At 38.1% G+C, this 24,684-nt stretch overlaps 1 protein-coding gene across 1 annotated transcript in view; it reads left to right on the forward strand.

Annotated features, from left to right (window-relative positions):
* The first annotated feature begins 2,447 nt into the window (after positions 1-2,447).
* The window catches only part of UPF2 (UPF2 regulator of nonsense mediated mRNA decay), a 97,834-nt gene continuing 75,597 nt past the window's right edge, over positions 2,448-24,684 (forward strand). Inside the window, exons 1-4 of the mRNA XM_059912088.1 lie at positions 2,448-2,529; positions 7,427-7,803; positions 10,270-11,049; positions 21,848-22,008. Of these exons, the coding sequence (XP_059768071.1) occupies positions 7,445-7,803; positions 10,270-11,049; positions 21,848-22,008 (1,300 nt within the window). The 5' untranslated portion in view covers positions 2,448-2,529; positions 7,427-7,444. The remainder of the gene's footprint in view (positions 2,530-7,426; positions 7,804-10,269; positions 11,050-21,847; positions 22,009-24,684) is intronic.

The raw sequence follows: 24,684 nt of genomic DNA on the forward strand, positions 1-24,684 counted from the left end.
GAGAAGAAGGATTTATTTATCACCTATCAGCATAGGTGAATCTTCTTAAGGTAATCAGACAAAATGAGAAAAAAATTTTGATGAGAACTTGGTGGCTATTGCTAGTATGGTGTTTTAGGACACTTCTCTCATAGTTGTTCATCAATGGTACAAAATAGCAGTATTTGTCTTTCTTTCTCTTTCACTACCCTTTAAATGATGGGCCTATTGGTAGTTTTTTTTTTTCTAAGTACAGGAGGCATCAACACTCAGTTTGGAAGCACAACTTGCATGCTAAGAATAAATGGTAAGTGGAAGCAACCTAATTGGTTGCCACCAACAGATGAATGGAGAAAGATGTGGTATATACATAAAATGGAATATTACTCAGCCATAAAAAAAGAACGAAATTTTGCCATTTGCAAAAACACAATGGACTTGGAGGGGTTTTTTTTTTTTAAAGGAATTCCTTTATTTTTTATTATCACTTTTTATTTATTTTATTTATTTTATTTTTGGCTGTGTTGGGTCTTCGTTTCTTTGCGAGGGCTTTCTCTAGTTGCGGGAAGTGGGGGCCACTCTTCATGGCGGTGCGCGGGCCTCTCACTATCACGGCCTCTCTTGTTGAGGAGCACAGGCTCCAGATGCGCAGGCTCAGTAGTTGTGGCTCACGGGCCTAGTTGCTCCGCGGCATGTGGGATTTTCCCAGACCAGGGCTCAAACCCGTGTCCCCTGCATTGGCAGGCAGATTCTCAACCACTGCGCCACCAGGGAAGCCCGACTTGGAGGGTTTTATGCTTAGTGAAATAAGTTAGACAGAGAAGGACAAATACTGTAGGTTATCACTTGTATGTGGAATCTAAAAAAGAAAACAAACTAGTGAATTTAACAAAAGAGAAACAGACTCACAGAGAACAAACTAGTGGTTACCAGTAGGGCAAGGGGGGCCAGGGGGAGGGGCAAGGTAGGGGTAAGTGATTAAGAGGTATAAATTCGATGTACAATAAATAAGTTACAAGGATATATTGTACAGCACAGGGAATATGGCCAACATTTTGTAATAATTATTAATGGAATACAATCTTTAAAAATTGTGAATCACTATGTTGTACACCCGAATCTTATATAACACTGTAAATCAACTACACCTCAACAATTAAAAAAAAAGAATAAACGGTAAGTAAAAAACAGTAAATAGAGGCAAAGGGCAAAAGCAACACAAGTGAACCTAGACCTGCGTCAAGGATTTGAGGTTGCTAGTAGCTTATCTTGTGGGCGGGGCGCCGCACATCAAGCAAGAATCAAGACCAGTTCTGCACTTTTGTTCCTTTGGCTCCTGACCAGTCAAAGCCGGCCTGTACTTAACACCCAGTCAGATTCTGTTGGCAAACCCTAGCACCGTTTTGATAAAAATCGGAGGCCAGATGCACGAGTTCATCAATTTAAAAAAAAATAAGTTGTTTAGATAAGCTGAGCCATTTTTTAAAGTTGACTTGGTCTCACATTTCAGAAGAAATAGCAAGACTGGCCAATTTTTTAACCTGGTGATTCCATTCAATAATTCCAGGAGGTCATTCCACTGTAATTTTAAAAAGTTGCTTGCTAGAACAGGGTACTTTCTAAGATCTGTATGAAAAAAGCCCTGATTCTTCTTCACCCTGGGGTACTTTTAGGTCGAACACCTAAAACTGCTTCTGGAAATTCCCCCACGGGACTTTCTTAAATCTAGACCCGTTCCTTACCACTTTGTACCTTCCTCACCAGCCATATTCTTTAGCCTCTTCACTTTTCAACTTCCTAAATCTTTAACCTCACCCCAGGAATTAGTCCAATCAAACTTTCCCTTCTTAGACCTCTTCCTTACGTTAGCTCCAGGAAACTCCCATGAGAATCACGTGGCTAAATTTGTCCCTAATGGCGATCCGTAACTCGCCTACTGTGCCACCACCCTTCCTCACCTCCTGTTAGCTCCGCCCCGCCCCATTCTCGCTTTCCTCCCCTTCCCCCCCCCAACCTCAGTGCCTGCGCTTGCGCACCTCCAATTCAGGCGCTTTCCCTTTCCTGGCGACCAATCCACTTCCTGCCTCCGGTCCTCGGAACATTCCTCCCCTCCCTTAAGGTCCTGGCTAGAGGTGGTGGTTGTGGCTGCCCTGAGGACTGCCTGTCTGAAAAATTCGCTCCCGTCATTGAGCGGGCAATTTGAAGCAGTCGCTATGTGTGTGGCACCTATCTGAGAATTTACTCGCGATTCTCCACCCCGGAGCTAAGCTAAGCGCGTGGGGATCCCGGCGGAAGGAAGCCCCGGGCTGTTTTCGATCTGGCAATCGCACGGATAGCTGCTTCCTTTCCACCTCCCTCCGCCCCGCCCCCACTCGCAGCCCGGCCGCGCTGGTGAGTGGCGGGCGGGAGGGCCGGCGGGCGGAGGGAGGAGGGGGAGCTGAGGGAAGGCGGGCCCTCGGCTGCGAGCTAGGTGGGGGGAGGGGAGGGGAGAGCCAGAGCGCTGGAGTTGGTGCTGGGAAACCCGGGGCTAATGTTGACAACAGGCTCGAGGTGAGTCCCGGGGAACCTCCTTCCCCTCCGCGCCAACGACCGGGAGGAAGCGGGGCTGGGGGGTACCGGCCTGGACTCCTACTCCCGGGGGGACCCAAGAGGCGCCTCCGCACCCCAGCGCTCCGGGGGTGGCGAGCAGGAGCCGGACCGCGGGTCCGGCGTCGTCCTTCTCACACCCCTCTCCTCCGGAGGCTCCCATCAACGCGGGAGCTCCTGGCCTGGGGCAGGCAGGAGGGGCGGTCGAGGGGGTGCCTGCCCCACATGCCCGGGCCGGGCCTCGGGGCCGGAGGCGGGGAGCCCGCCGTGACGGGCTGCGGCGGTTTGGGGGTGTGGAGGAGAGCGAGGGGAGGTTGGGGAAAGCTCTCGGGGAGCCGGGAGGGAAGCGAGGGCGAGGAAGTGGGGAGGGTGCGTGTGTGGGAGGATGTGGAGCGGGGAGACCGGCCGGAGCGTGTCGGGCTCCGTCGGTGAGGGAGTGTGGGGTGCGAAGTTCGGGTTGGGGCAGGGATGGTGCGCGAAGGTGACCGTGGACCCCCGTGGGAAGGGGAGCTGTGGCGGGGAAGCGTGTCGGGCAGAGGCGTGTGGAGCAAGAGCAGGGGGTTGTGGGAGACGAGGGTGTAGGGGAAGGGGTTTGGGTGTTTTGGGGCAGGCATTAGTGGGTGTACTTTGTTGTTTAGTCCCGTGGGCTGGTGATTCCTCACTTTGCCTTCATGCCGGGCCTCCTGGTCTTCTCTTGTTGGCCCTGTTGAAGTAACCGGACGATCGCGGGTATTTGGTCTCCAGGTTGGCCAAGCAGAGCCAGCTTTCAGGCTTGAGGGGACACTCTGGACCGAACCGTCAGTTCTCTGGCTCCCTTGGGACTTGTACGCAGTGATGCCTCAGACCTGAGGAAAACTATCACTCACTTTGCTCCTTTAGCGGAGTTGATGCGTGTTGATGAGAACTGTACAACTCCTCGAGAAAATCGTTTTTGAACTCTGGTGAAATTTGTAAAAGCTTTGAAAGAGTCCTTTTATACTGAGGACGTTCTTTAAAGTCGAAGACTGGGAGGTAATGCCCCTGTGCGGTTTTGCCCTTAGAACATTTTGAATGAATAACCCAGAATGAAAAGAAAAAACAGCACTCTTTTACTCTGGAGCATTTTCAGAGCAGTCTCTTTGTGATTTCATACATCGTCCATATGGTAGTTTGCAAAGGAATATCTCTGAAAGGGAAACACCCCTTCCTCTGCACTCTCCCCGTACACGCCATTGCTAGTACCTGTTTTGCCAGTAAAGTAGTTTTTACTTTTTTCTGGAAGTTCAGAGTATATTTAGAAAACCAAACAAAATATACAGCCCAAGGGCCAAGACACTATTTTGGGAGCTAGGAAGGTGGTTTTAAAGCATGGCTTCCTTTTAAGGACTATGTGAATGTAATTATAGTCATTGTAAGAGCTAATCATATCTAATTAAAAGGTCACTAATTTTTACCTTATTTTGAGATAGAATCTATTTAAAAGTTTTAGTTTTTATTTGAAAAACTTGTGAAACATTTTAGGTAAAATAGATGTTTATTAAAGCATGAGTTTATTAAAATAATTTAAAGAAATTCGAGCGTTTCATTATATACAATTTAACACAGTTCAATTTTTGAAACTTGATGTGGTACAAATGCATACTGATCTGAATCATGTTGTTCGTATCTTTTATTTGTCTTTCTAAATCTTAGAGTCAGGGTGTATAGTGGAAAAGAGCCCTGGACACAGAGTTTGAACCCAGCCACTAAACTAGTTGTGTAATCTAGGGCAGGTCACTCAACGTAAAGATTGAGAATTGGAGTAGGTAAAATCTAGTACTCCTAACTCGAAAAATCTCTCATTTTAGGATGAACTTTTCAGTGTTCTCTGTGGAAGAGAATAAACATTTGTTGAATGCCTCCCTCATGCTGCTACTGATTTAGAAATTTAAGAAGTCTGTAATTCCAGAGAGGTAGCAACAGTTCCATTTTATTGATGAATAGACTCAGAGAAGTTACATTGCCCAGTTTCCATAGCTAGCAGTTTGCAGAGTTGGGATGCAAACTTAAAAGTCTGACTGACTTTAAAGCTCATATTACTTTCACATATTGCGTTGATCCCTTTACATGAACCTTTAGATTTCCATCGTATTTTTTGTTCACTGAAATTTAGTTCCAAGTGTACTTTGGGTATATGTTTGTAATACAAGGATGAAATGATTCAAAGGAGATACCACTCCCAAGACTTAAGGGTCTTACTGAGAATCTGTTTTGCCATGCTTTAGAGCAGAATTTTATTCACGAATGACTACTACAGTTTGATGTAGAAGGCACTTAAAAATCTATTGAATAATTAAGTACTGTGGAGAGTCACAAAAGTTTGGGAGACTCTTGTGCTAATAAATGATGATCCTTTATGAATTTGTCAGATTCCAAGTGAATTTCTTAATGTTTTAACAGAACTTAATATCTAATTTCATCTTCATAGATGAGACATTAATTATAAAATTTGATGCCATTCTTTTTTATATCCTGAGAACTACACTTCCTTGTATCAGCTGAAATGTTGCTTGTTGCTGCTTCACAACAGAAAATACAAATTCTGTATAAACATTATTATTATTTTTTGCATAGAATTACAAATATTCCTAAGTAAGATTATCTTGTTACCTAGGAATTACCTGTCCCCATATGTTTTAGCATAGAATATGCCAGAAGTTAAAACATCATGTGAAAACTGCATAGCCATTATCAGGGACTCTTTCTACTTTGAGATGTGTAATTCTGATTTGTTGTAGTCAGTATCTGTTGTCAAGTTTTCCAGCTGACAGTTTCATATTCTAAAGGTTCTTCGTAACTTTAGGAGTATGAGTTCAGATTCCAGTCTGTCACTAGCTGTGGAGGCCTTGGTCAAGTTACTTGGTCAGGTCTCCATTTACTCATTTATAAAATAGGGAAAGTAATACCCACCTCATAAAGATTTTAGTATCAAATGAGATGATGTATGTAAGATGTTTACTCTGGTACCAGTGAGTAGTAGCCTTTAGTATTCTCTCTTTTGAAAGTTTGCTTGTTTTGGGGCAAAGGTGGTTATTTAATTGAAGCTGCACGAGAAATTGATAGCTACACTTCCCAGATAATATAAATATTAACAGTATCTTACCACATAAATACGTAGTTATGCTCTTGTATATTTTAATGATTGTTTAAACAGGATTAACAGCCTTTTTTTGTTCAAGTTCCACCAATGGTGTTAACTAAAGCCTTTGGGTGTCATTGTCCAAAAAAAATGCATAGAACATGGAAGTGGAGGAGAGTAAGAGTAAAAACAGAAAAAGGGAAAGGAAGAGGTGGCTGAGAGAAGGTACAGACTATGACATGTGCCTCCAAAAATTACTGAAAGTGCTTCTGGTGGCTTAGTTTGTCTTTCTGTGGTAATATTTTATTAGATGGCTGAAATAAATGTTTTGTGTTTATAAAATATTATTGCAAATGTTTTCTTTGCTAACCTAGTTTTTATTGATGTAATTTAAAACCTATATTTGAAAATACTTAAAGAGTACTGTGTTTGTCTTTAGCTTGTAAAAAAACAACAACTAGGTAGTTAAGTAATTCTATACTTCTTAAATGGAAAGTATTTTGATTTTCTTGGGTACAACTTTCAGATGATTTAGGAATTAAAACATGAAGTACTGTCCATAAAAGAAATTATATGAGGACATTAAGTTCTAAGTAGAGATGTATTTTTAGAAAAGAAAATTATGAATTTTGCTGGGGAATACATTTTTTGTTGCAGAGTTTATTTCCGGTTAACTGTATGGAGCCTGTACTATAGACCAGTGCTATCCAAAAGAATTTTCTGTGATGATGAAAATGTTCTATATCTGCACTGTCCGTACCCACTAGCCACATGTGGAGTTGAGCACTTGAAATATTGATAGTGACTGGAGAACTGAATTTCAAATTCTGTTTAATTTTAATTAATTTACAATGTGAGTAGCCACATGTGGCTAGTGCAGTGGTTTTCAACTGGTGGTGATTTTCCCCCCAGGGGACGTTTGGTGATGTCCAGAGTAATTTCTGGTTTTTAAAACTGGGGAGATACTACTGGCATCTGCTGGATAGAAGGCAGGGATGCTGCGTTTAAACTTTGTGCAGTGCACAGGATAGCGTCCCCCTCCTCCCATCCAGAGAATTGTCTTGCCCAAGGTGTCCTGAGGCTGAGAAACCCTGGGCTGGTGGCCCTTGTATTGGCCGATATAGAAGAGAATATACAGTTTTTTATAATCATTATTATGTTTATTTATAAACTAATTTTGACTAATACTAATAAAGAGATGAAAGGTCTAGTCCAGTTTGGGATAGTTAACAGTTTTTGTATTTGAAAGTTTGATAAGGTTAGAGCAATGAGGTGAAATTTATGAGTCTTCATAGGAGGCAAGAGCTCGTTTATGCTCCCACTTAGATACCTGTATTGAATATTGTATGAAGTAGTGTCACCAGCATTTCTTAATGGTTGTGAAGTGTGGGGGGTAAAACTGATTCAGAATGTTCTCAGATACATACCGAAGTATTTATGATTAAATATGTTGTTTTGAAGTTGACAGTGGTTGAATCTAGGGAATGGTTACATGGAGTTCCTTATGTTGTGCTCTCCACTTCTGTTTGTGTTTGATTATTTCCTTAATAAAAAGTAGAAAGAAAAAAAATACTTAGACATAGGCATGACTAATAATGATAGAATATGGAATTTTATCACTGAAATAGTATTCGTTTTGCATGCATTTTATTTAATCTCTCACAATTGCCAAGTTGCATTAATATGTTCTGCTTAACAAAATAGTGTCACGTCACTAAAAAACATCACTGCGTCTACAATGCTGACATTCTTTTACTCTTACAGATTGTCCTGGGTAACATAATGCCAGCTGAGCGTAAAAAGCCAGCAAGTATGGAAGAAAAAGAATCTTTACTAAACAGCAAGGAAAAAGACTGCAGTGAAAGGCGGCCAGTGAGCAGCAGGGAGAAACCAAAAGAGGAGATCAAGCTTACCGCCAAGAAGGAGGTTATTAAGGTCCCTGAAGATAAGAAGAAGAAACTGGAAGAAGATAAGAGAAAAAAAGAAGACAAGGAACGCAAGAAAAAAGAAGAAGAAAAGGTGAAGGCAGAGGAGGAATTAAAGAAAAAAGAGGAAGAAGAAAAAAAGAAGCATGAAGAAGAGAGAAAGAAGCAAGAAGAGCAGGTGAAACGTAAACAGGAAGAAGAGGCTGCCCAGTTGAAGTAAGAATGTTTATTCTAACTATTGATATGCAGGAATGGGAAGATTGGAATGTTTTGGAAAAACAGTGATTATTTGAAATAAAACGTCCAGGGTGCGGTTTCTTGAGAGTTGGGAGTATCTTAATTTACTTGTTCTGTTAGTTTTACTGAGCGGCATGCTTACAGTGCTTTCATTCTTTAAGTTAAATAATAGTCATCTTTAACGAGTATTTTTTGAGGTGTGGGGCAATCTGGGCTGTTTTTGTTTTTTAAAAAAGCTTTTTTTCATGGTACCTTATGCCATCTTTCTAAGTTGAAAATCTTTAGTTTTTTTTTTTCTTTTTGGCCGCGTCATGGGGCTTGCAGGATCTTAGTTCGCTGACCAGGGATGGATCCAGCCCGGCCCCTGGCAGTGAAAGTGCCAAGCCCTAACCACTGGGATGCCAGGGAATTCCCGAAAATCTTTAGTTCTAAATGGCTGCTATTTGTTGAGTTCTTATTATATGCCAGGCACTACGATTGTATCAGTACATGTCTTCAAGGCAGTCTAATGAAGTAAGCTTTGTGATCTTCGTTTTACAGATTAATAAAATGAAGTTTCAAGAGGTTAAATGACTTGCCTAAGGTCACAGTAAGCAGTAGAGCAGCTGGGATTTGAACCTATGCTGGGCTGACTTTAAAACCTTTGTCCTTAAGTACAATTCCATAATGCCTCCCATTCTTCCCTTTATCTAAATCTATTCTTAACCATGTAAATCTGTGCAAGTGATATAATGAACTGGTGAAAAATGAGGTAGACCTCATGGGAAGACTACCAGGATGTAGCAGAAATGACAGTTGTTGAATAGTGCAGGAGCTCTTCCCTTCATATATATAATTTAAAAAGCTGTTTGCAAACATGAATTTTCATGAATCTCTAGAACAGCTCAGCTACCTACTTTCTTACCAAAGTTCTTTTGTACCTCTATTTTTAATGAGGAACTGGAACCTTGGGTCTGAAAAGCAGTAGTAGTGACCTGTTTTGGAATATTCAGAACCATGATTCTTGAGAGTTTCTTGCTTATTTTCTATTTTAGTTTTAAAAAAAAAATTCACAAGAATATTTAATTTCACTGTAAGTTTTGTTCTCTCACCCCTCCTATACAAAGAGCTTAAAAAAACAACAGCAACCAAAACCCCAACTTCTTACTGGGAAAAATTCAAGGGTGCAAAAAGTAGAATGAAATGATCTACCACCCCTCCCCATCTACCCAGCATCAACAATTTGCATTTTTTTCCTTTGGAGTATTTTAAAGCATCACATTATTTCACCTGTAAATGTATAAATATAAATAAATAAATACCTTAAGTGTGTGTGTGTGTGTGTGTGTATATATTCATTATATATCAAAGTGTTTCTAATAAAGATGATAATGGAGTTCTTGAGTGCATATACGTAATGAGTTATGCTTTCTTAACGTGTACTCTCACTGCTCATCTTGTGTTTCTCTGTGGCTGGAGGCTTCCAAGAGATACTCACATGTCCCTGTTCCCAGTGGTAGATGCAACTCTCTGTTAACATATTGTGGCTGTTAGTGGAAAAATCATAGAATTATAGGGTAGCTCAGGGATGGTTATCTCAGAAAGATGAAAATCTATTTTATTAGAAATTCATATTTTAAAGTTACATATTTTGGTATCAGAAACCTCAAAGTCAGATTGTCTCCACTCTCCCACTCCTGCCCAAGTTATTTTACTACTTCTACAGTTTAAACATGTCCCATCTTTTTAGTGGAAACATAGGTAGATTTGTTTTTAATTATTCTTTTAAGGATACACTGAGTCTGTTAACCTTTTATTAAAGTGCTTTTATCCTATAGTTCTTCTGGTTCCTATACAAGCTTTCTTAATTACACTTGAATTTTAAGACCTAAACCTAGCAAGTACTTTTATTAATAAAGGTTTGTTTAATGCTGAAGTATGGAGAAATGGTACTTAACATCTCAAAACATTTTAATGCATTCTTTTATAATGTTTATTCTTTAATTAAAATATTCTTTGTGGACATTTTTTGTTTTTCTGTTTTCCCAATGCTTTTATTTGTTTTAGGTTTTATATCTTTCCCAAACGTATTACTTTATGTTTTTTCATATTAAGCATCATGTGTTTTATTCATTTATTTATTTTTTTCAGCTTTATTGAGTTACAGTTGACAAAAGTGTCTTATCCATTTAGCTTGCCAGTTGGCAGAATGATTTTTAATCTAGTTATTCAGAATCCTCCAATCTGCCACTTTTGGTGTTATCAGTAGAATGGGTTCTCATTATCTTAAGTTATTAATCAGATGTCTTTAAAGTAGTGAAAGGGCCTCTTGCATCTTTTGTTCCTCTTGGATTCTGTTGCTTTTCTGATCACCTTTTCATTGGCTTTCACTCTTATAGGATTCATCAGTGATGCTTCAAAATATACAGGGTATTGTACTTACGTGTTTGTTTGTTTTTTATATAGAGAGAAAGAGGAATCCCTTCAGCTTCATCAGGAGGCTTGGGAACGACATCAGTTAAGGAAGGAACTTCGTAGCAAAAACCAAAATGCTCCAGACAACCGACCAGAGGAAAATTTCTTTAGCCGACTAGACTCAAGTTTGAAGAAAAATACCGCTTTTGTCAAGAAACTAAAAACTATTACGGAACAACAGAGAGACTCCTTGTCCCATGATTTTAATGGCCTAAATTTAAGCAAGTACATTGCAGAGGCTGTAGCTTCTGTTGTGGAAGCAAAGCTAAAAATATCTGATGTGAATTGTGCTGTGCACTTATGCTCTCTCTTTCACCAGCGTTACGCCGACTTTGCCCCATCACTTCTTCAGGTTTGGAAAAAACATTTTGAAGCAAGGAAAGAAGAGAAAACACCTAACATTACCAAGTTAAGAACTGATTTGCGTTTCATTGCAGAATTGACAATAGTTGGGATTTTCACTGACAAGGAAGGTCTTTCCGTAATCTATGAACAGCTAAAGAATATTATTAATGCTGATCGGGAATCCCATACCCATGTTTCTGTGGTGATTAGTTTTTGTCGACATTGTGGAGATGATATTGCTGGACTTGTACCAAGGAAAGTAAAGAGTGCTGCAGAGAAGTTTAATTTGAGTTTTCCTCCTAGTGAGATAATTAGTCCAGAGAAACAGCAACCTTTCCAGAATCTTTTAAAAGAATACTTTACGTCTTTGACCAAACACCTGAAAAGGGACCACAGGGAGCTACAGAATACTGAGAGACAAAACAGGTGATTTTCAAATGTTTCTCAGAAATGAGAATTTATTTTGGAGCTCATACTTAAAAAATTTTAAAGTCTTCATGCCACTGAAAGAACTTTTGGAAAAGGGCTCATTGCAGGTGATTTCTTAACATTCCAGGAAAATTTCACAGTGTAACAATCTAAGTACTCATGTTTAAATGTGAGTCTTCGATAGATTTTGTTTCTGATTTTAAAAGAAATCCGGCAAGTATGTGGTGATTTTTACTTTGTGGATCTGTTTTCTTCCTGTCATTTAAAAAACTCCTTAATGTTGAGGGATAAGTTTTCTTAATGTTGAGGGATAAGTTTTCTTTTTCTGTCACTTTAACTTATCTGCTATTATTCTGTGTGTTTTGCTGTTCCGTCTCTAACAGGTTTGCTTTCATTGTTTTGTATTTTAGTTTATTGATGTCACTGTTGATACTCGCTTTTTAAGAGAACAAGTCATTCATTATCAGTGATATTTTAGATTAGAAATTTGGAAAATAATGTACCAAAGTAGCTGTGAAAAAATTCTTCAAGTGCAACTCTGCATTTATGGGAGTCTTTCTCCTGGGGACATCCATTCAAAATTCTAAAGGAAAGGATTGTGTGTCCCTGATTTAGGCCACCTTTGACAGTTACAAGATACTGTAGACTACTGTGTAGCGTCTGCACCTAGAAGGCATTAACAAGCTAAAAGTTGATGCAGTTGGTGGTTATTAGGTCAACTTTATGGAGGGTTGGATTTGGAGGAGGGCTGAAGGGGTACAGAAAGGAGGCAACAGCAGTAGCCTTTGGTTGGATACTCTGCAGCTATTTAAAATGTATGTAGGGGTCAGAACACTTATTCCTATAAGCCTGTAGTTGGGGAGGACTGACTGGTTTAAGTAGTTACCACTAGAAGGTGATTGACTCAACCAGAAAAGACTGCCATAGTATATGCCAGTAGTTCAGTTAGGTCAGGGGTAAGATAGGTGCAGAGACTATATGGATAAATCCTTGGTGGCTGAAGATCACTAAGAGGTGAGAATTTAAGATGGCAGTGGTGCTCCTTAATGTTTCTTAAAAAAAAAAGCATCCTCTTTTTTTGCTTTTGAATAGCAAGGACTGTTTTTTTTAAAAAATTAATTAATTTATTTATTTATGGCTGTGTTGGGTCTTCGTTGCTGCGCACGGGCTTTCTCTAATTGCGGCAAGCGGGGGCTACTCTGTGTTGCGGTGCGTGGGCTTCTCATTGTGGAGGCTTCTCTTGTTGCGGAGCATAGGCTCCAGGCACACGGGCCTCAGTAGTTGCAGCACGCAGGCTCAGTATTTGTGGCTCACGGGCTCAGTAGTTGTGGCTCGCAGGCTCTAGAGCACAGGCTCTGTAGTTGTGGCGCACGGGCTTAGTTGCTCCACGACATGTGGGATCTTCCCGGACCAGGACTTGAACCCGTGTCCACTGCATTGGCAGGCAGATTCTCAACCAGTGTGCCAGCAGGGGAGCCCTAGCAAGGACTGTTTTAAACTTTGAAGAGGCTACTTCAGAATATACTTGTATAGCCAGTAATGGGTTAAAAAGGAAAGTAGGGTCCTCTATTAATAATTCTCACATATTTAACGTTTCTTTTTTAAATTTTATTTATTTTATTTTTGGCTGCGTTGGGTATTTGTTGCTGCTCGTGGGCTTTTTCTAGCTGCGGCAAGTGGGGGCTACTCTTCGTTGCAGTACGCGGGCTTCTCATTGTGGTGGCTTCTCTTGTTGTGGAGCACAGGCTCTAGGCGTGTGGGCTTCAGTAGTTGTGGCACATGGGCTCAGTAGTTGTGGCATGCCGGCTCTAGAGTGCAGGTTCAGTAGTTGTGGAGCATGGGCTTAATTGCGCCGTGGCATATGGGATCTTCTTGGACCCGGGATCGAACCTTTGTCCCCTGAATTGGCAGGTGGATTTTAACCACTGCGCCACCAGGGGAGCCCCAAGGTTTTGTGTTTTTTCTTTCTTTTTTTCCCCAAGTTTTCTACTTTTTCCATTTCCTGTGTGTCCTACCTAATACATCACAGCTGATTTTGAAAGTATGTTTTGATTACTTTTTATTGGCTACTTTAAGGGTTTTGTGTGTGTGTTTTTGATTGGCCTCACAGAAGCTTATAGGGTAGAGAGTCTGTAATCATTTAATCCGGTCATCCTTCCAATGCAAAATGGAATCCATTTTATAGATTATCTGACAAATTATCCTTCTGAAAACTTCTCGAGCTTAGTGCTCTGAGCCATTCCACTGTTGGACACACCTATTTGCTAGGAATTCAAGCTGATGTTTAACGCCCCATATAATGGTTCCCTTTGATTTACTTCTTTTTTCTGATACAGACGGAATAAAGCTACTCAAAGTGGGGGTCCATGAACTATTTACCTGTTCACAATGAATTAAGCTGAGAAACTTTAGACTAAGCATTTAGACGTTTTGATAGCAATTCTCCATTGCCATGATATTGTCACTGTATTTTATAGCTGTGCTGTGATTGGAAAGAAAATTATTCCTTTATGGCAGATAGTTTGAGAAACACTGGCATGTGACATGTCTCTTCTTTTACACCAGGATGTCTCAAATATTTGCAGACTGCCAAGATGTTTCCCTTTCATCTTCTCCAGGCTAAATACCTCTGGTTCCCTCAGTATGCTACATGATTTCCAGACACTTCACTGTTCTTAGGACGTCTGTTTTGGATGCCGTCTTATCTGCTTATGACCTACAATTCCATTAGTTTTTATAGCTGCCTTGTCAGTCTTGACTCTTTGTTACACCTAAAGACTAATTTCTCAGAGGAACTGCTGCCCAGCCAGTTCTTCACCTTGAACTAGTGAAATAATTTTTTTATACCTAATACAGACTTACCTCTTTGAAACTTTATTTAGATACTTCTGGCATATTATGTTAGCCTAATGATAATCGATGTGTGTGTGTGTGTGTGTGTGTGTGTGTTTGCTACACTGCGCGGCTTGTGGGATCTTAGTTCCCCGACAAGGAATCGAACCCAGGCCACTTCAGTGAAAACACTGAGTTCTAACCACTGGATCGCCAGGGAAGTCCCAATGATGTGTATATTATTAATTGTACTTATGCATTGCTCACATTTAGATTAGATAAGCAGACCTTTTTTTTTTTGTTATTAAAGTCACGCAGGAAAATTTTGAACAGGATCTCGTGTTGAGAGCACAGCTTTGTGGCCTTTTCCTAGAAACTTACTCATTTTAATACAGAACTATTAACTATGGTTGGTTATTAGAGGAGGTTATTTACTAAGTGTAAATTGACCTTAGCATGGTAGCAGTTATTTTATCACAGAGACTGTCCAATTAGATGTAATAATTTGGGGGAATGTGAGAATCTTAATCACAAAGTAGAAAATAATTGGCATATAGCTTAATAAGTCACTCATGCCTTAGGATAGCTTCAACTTGAGCAGCCTCTGTAGTGAGGATTTAAATGCCTGACTGAGCAAAGAAGACATGAGGAATTGGTTAGTGCAGAGTCCCTACTTGGCCTAATGTTAGTCTCCTTCTAAGAGGGTACATTACAGTTAAAATGACCAGTTTCCAAAAGTTTCTCCCTCCCAATCATTATCCAGTAGGTGTTGTGAAGTTTTTCTGTATCATAGGAATAAATCATAGGCAATCGTTTTTCCCAGTAAGGTTTCTCTTACGCATGATAATGCTAGAAATCTAAGTGCCAAGCTAGTGAGTATTTAATGCTCATACATAGTTGAAATACTTTAAGCCTTTATTCAATATCTCAATAATGATGGTTTTAAAAAAGTGACTGTATTTTCAGTCTATGGATTATAAGTGCTCTTGGTCATTTTAATTAACTTGGGAGATGGCACCGTGCTTAGGGGTTGTGAAGTGTTAGTCTGTACTCATTAAAGTCTTTACTTAAAAATTTATTTAACCAATTTAAAAAAATAAAGTAATAAAATCTCTGGTGTTTTCTGAAAAACACTGTAATGAATGAATGAAGAAGGTGACTGAATAAGACCTATGGAATCTCAGCTGTTATCTCGGCTGATAGATTTTAGATAGCTACTTCTGTTTCTAGCCCCCTGAGGGATTTACAATTGTCAGCCAGCAATACAATTGACCCTAGCGTTGGGTGAATTCTAATAAATTTGAATTTATAAGCTTTTCATACTTTAAGTACAAAATCTTATTTTTAAAATGCATTTGGTTAAGTGTTTGATCTGGGGAATGAAAATTAATATTTACACATTTAAAAGATCATTTAGTAATATTTGCCAATTTAGAATTAATAGCTTTACTTCTTACTTTGTTTTTTATGTTCAGTGCTCTTTATACTTGAAATGCTTTGTACTTTGAGATATTATTCTCATTAAGGTAACATAACCTAGTATTTTTTTGGCATTTAATAAAAATTGGGTGAATAAATGATTTAATTTTATTAGATGTAACTTAATGTTAATTATGTAACAGTTCATTTCTAGCAGTATAGTGAAATCATGAATTCAGATATTAAGTCAGAATTCTTGCTTGAATAATTCTGAAGTGTCTTAATTTCTTTTTTTTTCTTCTTAGTTGGTGGGAGTGGGGGTATGTTTCTCTTTTCAGTACTGGTGAATTATGACCTTCATGATTGCATGCTCAGTCCAACAGCAGTAAATGATTTAAAGTTTAGTAAGGAAGAAAAATGGAGGTAGAATGTAGGCTTTTCCCTTGTTAATAAAACCAGGGAGGTTTCTTTTTTTTTTTGAATTTTTGAATTTTATTTTATTTTTTTATACAGCAGGTTCTTATTAGTTATCCATTTTATACATATTAATGTATATATGTCAATCCCAATCTCCCAATTCGTCACCGCCCTCCCCTCCCCCGCCAGAGGTTTCTTTTATTATTGTAAATTCATGAGGCATTACTTTAATAGTGTTGAAACCTGAAAACACATCAACCTGAAATTAAATAGTGTTGCTTTTACCTTTCACATTCTTTCCAGATAAGTTGTACCTTGCCTTTACAGGGAGATTGTTTAATAAATTGTGTAGTAATATTTAAGCACTATTAAAATGTTATATCACTGTGCTTTAGACTTACAGAGGCTTTAACAATTTTATAAGTGCTTCAAAATTGTTACCTCCTTCCAGATATTTTCTAATTCTGAGTCAATGACTTTGACATAGTTGGTTAATAAATATTTGGGTACAGTTATGCTTAACTGTTGCTCTAGTCTCTTTTCATATAAGATTGTACAACATCTATAACCAAATTCTAAAATGAAACCACAAGAAAATTCAAGTTCTCATGAGAATTTGACAGAGCGCTAAAGGAGATGAAAAGTGAAACCTAGTAGTTTTTCATGGGTCTGCTTCATGGTTATTTTTTCAAGATTTGGCCATGTGTTCTATGTTGTTTTGCATGACTGCATAAGAACAAAGCTAAAATGGATTTTCTCTGGTCTTTTCAAGATTTTTTTCTTTTTTAACTTGGCTAATAGAAGATCAAAATAATACTTGGCATTGAAGTTCTTGCATTTTCTACAGTGAGCTCTGGCATTTTTTTTTTTTTCCCACGAAAATACTGTTTTACATTGATATAGTGCATCAGATGTATGATTCCAGTTGATCCTCACAGTACCCTTGAAAGAAATACCTGTATTTTGAAGGTGATAGATCCGATTTAGGGATTAAAGAGCTTGCCCAATGTGACTTGGATAGCAAATGATAGAATCAGGTTCTTTCCTACCTTTTCATTCTGTATTTTTCACATCTTCCATAGTACTCATTTTCATCTGCATTTAGTACTTATTTTTTTATTATTATTATTTTTAATGTTATATATTTTTAAAATTAATTATTTATTTTTGTCTGCGTTGGGTCTTTGTTGCTGTGCGTGGGCTTTCTCTAGTTGTGGCGAGCGGGGGGCTACTCTCTTTTGTTTTTTTTGGGTTTTTTTGGCTGTGTTCGGTCTTCGTTGCTGTGCGCGGGCTTTCTTTAGTTGCGGTGAGCGGGGGCTACTCTTGGTTGTGGTGCGCGGGCTTCTCATTGTGGTGGCTTCTCTTGTTGCGGAGCACGAGCTCTAGGTGCGCAGGCTTCAGTAGTTGTGGCCCGTGGCTCAGTAGTTGTAGCTTGTGGGCTCTAGAGCTCAGGCTCAGTAGTTGTGGCGCATGGGCTTAGTTGCTCCGTGGCATGTGGGATCTTCCCAGACCAGGGCTCGAACCTGTGTCCATTGCATTGGCAGGCAGATTCTTAACCACTGCGCCACCAGGGAAGTTCTAGTACTTATTTTTAAGGTGTCTAGTAAACTCATTAGCTACTGAGGACTTACAAAGTCAAATCCAAACAAAAGAAGGACCCAAAATAGAATATAAAACAAGAACCTCAATGTGGGAAGGCTTGCCTTTGATACATGCATTTGAGAGACATCCTAATTCAAAATAAGGTACCAAGTGGATAATTTTAATTTTATTTGAGAGGCAGTATAATCCAGTAGTTATGAGAATGGACTTTGGAGCCAGACTGCTTGGGTTCAAGTTTTAGATGTCATTTACTCATTCTGTAGCTTTGGGCAAGTTACCTCACATCTCTGTGCTTTGGTTTTCTCTTCTGTAAAATGGGATAACAGTAGCACTCTACCTTTGAGCTACATGTGAACAATGCAGTGAACTTGTATGTGTAAAAGCATTTAATAACAGTATCTGGCACCTTGTAAGTATTCAGTAAATGTTAGTTCACCATTAACAGTATATTGCCTGCTCAATCCTTCAGAAGGGTTTTTGAATGAGAATTTCTCTTTGTGCCTTTTTATGATTTTGAAAATTTGTATGTTAAACTTCTTAAACTTTCATGGGTTATTTTAAAAATTCATTTTTAAAAACAATACAAAACAACAGAATAAACACTGTACAAAATTAAAGAAATAGCAAGAAAGTCAGGCAATAACAATAAAAATGAAAAAAATGGAAAAAAAGAAAACCGAATGTCTCAATACTAGAATTTTTTGAGGCATCTGTGGCTTTTCTTATTTATGAGATATAATGCTTGATTCCAGAATGGACTATTTGAAATTTTCTGTCAGTTTTACAATATTAAGTTAAATTAATATTAAATGTAATATAAAAAACACTCCAGAAATCAAGGATTGATGTACCTTAGGGGGTCCTCCCAGATAGTGATAGCTCATATTTTGGGTGAAGGAGGTCTACTTTCTTATTTTTTTATTACAGTGACTAAGACTTGGAATTAGTTTTGTTTTCATTGCTTACTTTTCATATCTTTATGGTACCATTTCCTCCCTATCGTTCAGTGATACCAGGAGAGAGAATGAACTTGTTTATAATATATTTAACAGTGATACTCCGTTATCTCCAGTTATGACAGGGATTGGCAAACTATGGCCTGCAGGCCAGATTAGGCCCACCACTCGTTTTTGTACAGCCGGTGAGCTAAGAATGGTCTTTACCTTTTTACATGGTTCAAAAAAATCGAAGAACATTTTGTGAAATAGTAAAACTATATGACGTTTAGACTTCAGTGTCCATAAATAAAGTTTTATTGGAACATAGTCACACTCATTTGTTTACATATTGTCTGTGGCTACTTTTGTGCTATATCAGCAGAGTTGAGTAGTCGCAACAAAGACCATATGGTCTGCAAAGCTTAAAATAATTATTATCTGGCGCTTTGCAGAAAAAGTTTGCTGACCTCTGGTTTATGACAGTCTCAGAATAATAGCTTCAAAGCAGCTTTGTGTAATAGATGTGTTTCTGAAGAGATTGTAATTAAAGTGGTATGTGATGAATCATATCTTCAGCTTGATTTTGCTTAGTGATATATTCCCATGGAATTTACATAAGAAATTTTGGTGAGATTTACACTGATGTACAGAAAAGGTACTCTGGTCAAAGGTGCTGTGTATATTTAGTTCCCTCATACAGGTCTAAAATTTAATCAAACTGAAAAACTTCCATATGGACTTCATAAACTTATAAAAACTGACTTATATAGTACATTAACTAGAAACTGTTTCATTTAAATTTCATTAGAACCTCTAAATAACTAGGGATTTTGAATTTTCAGGTACCTGTGATGGGTTCTTTCTTTGCTTGAAGTCTATAGTCTTATTACATGCTGTAGGATTAGTCAGATGTTTAGGAAATGTATATTAAATAAATGGTAAGGAAAAAGTACATATGACTATATAAGTTTTGTGTATAACAGAACTCTTCTAATGCCATTTCATTGGTATCCTGTACTGCTTTCTGAGTGCGTAGTATAAGATTCGATTAGAAAACCAGTCAACCAAAATCTAACCCTCCCCCCCCAACTAGTCTCGTTAAACAATAACCTAAACACGTATAAATTAAGTAGTTAGGTAAATTAGTACTGTTAAGAGTTTAATCGTGGAATTGAGGTTTTGGGAGGACGAGGAATATCTCTGAAGCGTCAAAGTTTTGACTGGTTCCAGGAGAAATGGAAAGGAACTGAATGCATACAAAGGGACCCCTCATAGAATTCAGTCACTTTTAATTTACCCATGCAAAGTCCCAGGCAAAAGTTTGAAAGTGAAGTTGATACTGGAAAAAAGAGTTCATTTTCTGTTCTGATATAAAATAGTCACCACCTTGCTACAGCTTGTATGTCATAAATCCTTAGTGAATATTATATAACCTAAACTGGGTGTATGTTCTTCAGATGACCAGAATGTCAACTTGTTAGAGAAATAAAGTTCCAGGTTCATGGTATTTTGAGATATTTTCCAGTTTCGTTTCAAGCTGAAATAATTTTGCATCTTAGTTGTCATTAGAGGTTTTGAAATCCCTTGGAACTATTATTATCCCTTTTAACATAATTTGTTTCTGAATAAACTCAAGTTTTTATTAATTAACATTTTTCCTAATAATTGTAGAACATTTTAGAGTAGCCTGCCTTTGAGTATTATTTATTCAAATTATTTAATTTTAATGGCTTTTTTAACTTCAAAAATGACATGACTTCTAATTAAAAGTTCGAACAAGCTCATTTAAAGTAATGTCAGTCATTTCTTTCATGGCTTGAATATTTTTAAATGCTTGGGTTTTTGCTTTAATTAAAAAAATTCTTTCATAAAACTTACTGAAAGAAACTTTGTTCTTGCCTGTAAAGTTAGTCTGAAATATATGTTAGAAGAGAGAAAGAAACTGTTCTTTAGTGACAGTGTTGTTAGAGGAATACTTTTTAGCCTGGATTATTATGGTTAAACTATCTTGGCATTTTACTTATCTATTTGTAGAACGATATTGTCTAATGTGTATTTAAATCACAAGAAAATGAATGAAAAATTCTCACTTTAGATCCTAATAGGCCAGATTTGGGGAAAAAAAGAATTGGATTTAATGAGTAATAATTGATCTTTTTATTGATCTATCTTGTGCTTGTAAATGGGAACTGCTATTCCTAAAAATAGAAAATGTTGCTATTTGGAATATTGTAGCATTTAAACAAAAGTTTCTGTGGATAAGAATGGGATAAGATGGGAAACTTTGGAAATTGTTCCAAATAAGCAGGGATAAATAAGTGTAGGCATGGATTTTCTACTTCATTTTCTATAACTTTTAAGGAGATAACACACAAAAAACTCTCTAACTCATTTTCTTCACTGTTCATAAGGAAACTCAAAACAAGGAATAAAAAATACTTTTAAATATTACTTTTGAAAATAACTTAATTTACAATTTATAATTGACTTTTTGAAATCCGTATTGTATTTGTATTAAGGTTGATAAATTTCAGATGTTACACTACTACATAAATATTTAGTTGTAGAAAAATTGGGTCCAGCTATAGACATTTCAACCATCTAAACTACTACAGTAAAATTTTTACTTTATACAATTTGAAAATTTTCATTAGTTTTACATTTCTAATTATGGGTGGCTTATTAGTGAACTGTTTGCAGAGTGCAGGAGTACTTGTGTCCTCTGCTCCTCAGGGCGGCCTGGCCTTGATTAAGTGGGTTTGCTCAGTTAATATTTGTTAAATGGATAAATAACGAGTGCTTGCACAGTAGCTTGAGAATTGACTACACAGAAGATGTAGGCTTTTTCAACATAATCTCGAATCAAATCACTGTGAAAGTTTAAAGATAATGATTCTTTCTATAACGTGCTGTTTTTGAAAACCAACTTGTATGTCTGATGGGAATATGGCTGTAACAAAATACTAAAAATTAGTGGCATACTGTTTTTTTTTTTTAATTTATTTATTTATTTTATTTATTTTATTTTTGGCTGTGTTGGGTCTTCGTTTCTGTGCGAGGGCTTTGTCTAGTTCCGGCGAGCGGGGGCCACTCTTCATTGCGGTGCGTGGGCCTCTCACTGTCGTGGCCTCTCTTGTTGCGGAGCACAGGCTCCAGACGCGCAGGCTCAGTAGTTGTGGCTCACAGGCCTAGTTGCTCCGCGGCATGTGGGATCTTCCCAGACCAGGGCTCGAACCCGTGTCCCCTGCATTGGCAGGCAGATTCTCAACCACTGCGCCACCAGGGAAGCCCCCATACTATTGAATTTTATATTTCTGCAAGCATAATTGTTAATCACACTTCATGTTTTCTGAAGAACCAATGTGAAAATTTAATTGTTTAAAAAATTTTAATTGTTCAGGTGAATTTGATGTACAAGTTTTAATTTCAGATACGTCTTGAAAGTTAAGTATTAAAAATAAGTTGTTAAATAAGATTGTGTTAATAAGCTTGTGTGATAAAGTCAAATTTTATAGAACATTCCCAATGTAATAATACATGATCCCATCTATTTGATAAGATTATCAGATTATTTCATTTGTTTATAGGCGTATTCTACATTCTAAAGGGGAGCTAAGCGAAGATAGACATAAACAGTATGAGGAATTTGCTATGTCTTATCAGAAGCTGCTGGCAAATTCTCAATCCTTAGCAGACCTTTTGGATGAAAATATGCCAGATCTTCCTCAAGACAAACCAACACCAGAAGGTAAGATATCCTTAAAAACAAACATTGTGATTTTTTTTTTTAGTAAGCACTAATCACTTATATCTTTAGTCTTCTCAGATGTGTAATATTGAAAATGGCTGTTTTGAAATGTCTTTAAAATTTTTTAAATGAAGAAGTAGTATTAAGACCTAATAAGAACATTGAAAATCTACTTGAAATGCTTCTCTGAATGGAAAAGGCTTTGCACTTAGAGAATAATAATTAACTCATATGATGATACGATGAATTTCTTCAGGTTCTTTTCTTTTTAATAATAACTTTACTTATTTATTTAATTTTTGGCTGCATTGGGTCTTTGTTGCTGTGCGTGGGCTTTCTCTAGTTGCAGTGAGCAGGGGCTACTCTTCATTGTGGTGCGTAGGCTTCTCATTGCGGTGGCTTCTCTTGTTGTGGAGCACGGGCTCTAGGTGCGCAGCCTTCAGAGGTTGCAGCGCGTGGGCTCAGTAGTTGTGGCTCACAGGCTCTAGAGCACAGGCTCAGTAGTTGTGGTACACGTGCTTAGTTGCTCTGCGGCATGTGGGATCTTCCTGGACCAGGGCTCGAACCTGTGTCCCATGCGTTGGCAGGCGGATTCTTAACCACTGCCCCATCAGGGAAGTCCCTTCAGGTTCTTTTGTAATAGATATCCTTAGATTGTGTCTAACAGGGGCCTGTCTTAAACCATAATTGGAGCTACAGAAAGATTTACTTTATATCTTGGATAGGTAATAAGGTGAATTGGACATTTGGGATACTAATATTTCTGTGCTTATTTATATTTATAATTTAGTTGTTTTGAATGGTATATAATCTTAAATTGTTACTTAGAACTAAAGCCTACTTTGCAGTTTTATAAGATAAATTGTTTATCATTTTGTAAGATGAGTTACTTTCCGTATTATTTCGAAGGTGTTTTAAACTTTCTTTTTGGTAAGGCTCCTAATATACTATTCTAACATATCACACCAACTACTTGAAAAATTACTTTCGGTAGATAAATGCTAATACATTATTAATCTTAAAACTATCTGAAAATCCTATTTACTTAAAAATCTTAAAAGTGAAATATTTGTGAAGTGTCCTTTTATAATACAAGAAGGTATTTTGTATTTTACATCCTCAATAAGAAAATACGCTTTGTATACTGTGAATACATTTATGGTCCTTCCTTGGTATCTGCAGGGGATTGGTTCCAGGACCTCCAACGATGCTCAAGTCCCTCATATAAAATGGCTTAGTATTTGCATATAACCTGCACACATCCTCTCATATACTTTAAATCATCATGTAGATTACTTATAATACCTAATACAATGTAGATGTAAATGCTGTGTAACGAAGTTGACAAAGTTCTGCCATCATTATTTTTTATTTTAAATAAATTTATTTATTTATTTATTTATTTTTGGCTGCGTTGGGTCTTTGTTGCTACATGTGGGCTTTCTGGTTGCGGGGAGTGGGAGCTACTCTTCGTTGCGGTGCGCGGGCTTCTCATTGCGGTGGCTTCTCTTGTTGCGGAGCACGGGCTCTAGGCACGCGGGCTTCAGTAGTTGTGGCTCGCAGGCTCCAGAGCGCAGGCTTAGTAGTTGTGGCGCACAGGCTTAGTTGCTCCACAGCATGTGGGATCTTCCCGGACCAGGGCTTGAACCCATGTCTCCTGCATTGGCAGGCGGATTCTTAACCACTGCGCCACCAGGGAAGTCCCTCTCAGGATTTTTTTGTTTTGTTTTGTTTTTAATTCTGGTTTCTGCTCTGTTAGATTCTTTTTTTTTTAAATTAATTAATTAATTGATTAATTTTTGGCTGCATTGGGTCTTCGTTGCTGCTCGTGGGCTTTTCTCTAGTTGTGACGAGCAGGGGCTACTCTTCCTTGCGGTGCACGGGCTTCTCATTGCGGTGGCTTCTCTTGTTGCGGAGCATGGTCTCTAGGTGTACGGGCTTCAGTAGTTGTGGCACGCGGGCTTTAGAGCGCAGGCTCAGTAGTTGTGGTGCATGGACTTAGTTGCTCCTCGGCATGTGAGATCTTCCCGGACCAGGGCTCGAACCCTTGTCTCCTGCATTGGCAGGAGGATTCTTTTTTTTTTTTTTTTTTTTTTTTTTTTTTTTAATGTCTGAAACATTTATATTAACATATTTCCATACATATTTCCATACAAATACAAATATGATTTTTAGAAATTTCATGTAATGTCTGAAACATTTATATTAACATATTTCCATACATATTTCCATACAAATACAAATATAAGATTTTTAGAAATTTCATGTAATGTCTGAAACATTTATATTAACATGTTTCCATACAAATAACCCAATGAAAGTTTAGTATTAGTTGTTTTGTTTGTTTTTTTATACTGCAGGTTCTTATTAGGCATCAGTTTTATACACATCAGTGTATACATGTCAATCCCAATCGCCCAATTCAGCACACCACCATCCCCACCCCACCGCAGTTTTCCCCCCTTGGTGTCCATATGTCCATTCTCTACATCTGTGTCTCAACTTCTGCCCTGCAAACTGGCTCATCTGTACCATTTTTCTAGGTTCCGCATACATGCATTAATATACGATATTTGTTTTTCTCTTTCTGACTTACTTCACTCTGTATGACAGTCTCTAGATCCATCCACGTCTCAACAAATGACTCAATTTCGTTCCTTTTTATGGCTGAGTAAT

This window comes from Balaenoptera ricei, chromosome 2 (assembly GCF_028023285.1).
Source record: "Balaenoptera ricei isolate mBalRic1 chromosome 2, mBalRic1.hap2, whole genome shotgun sequence".
Taxonomy (NCBI): Eukaryota; Metazoa; Chordata; class Mammalia; order Artiodactyla; family Balaenopteridae; genus Balaenoptera; species Balaenoptera ricei.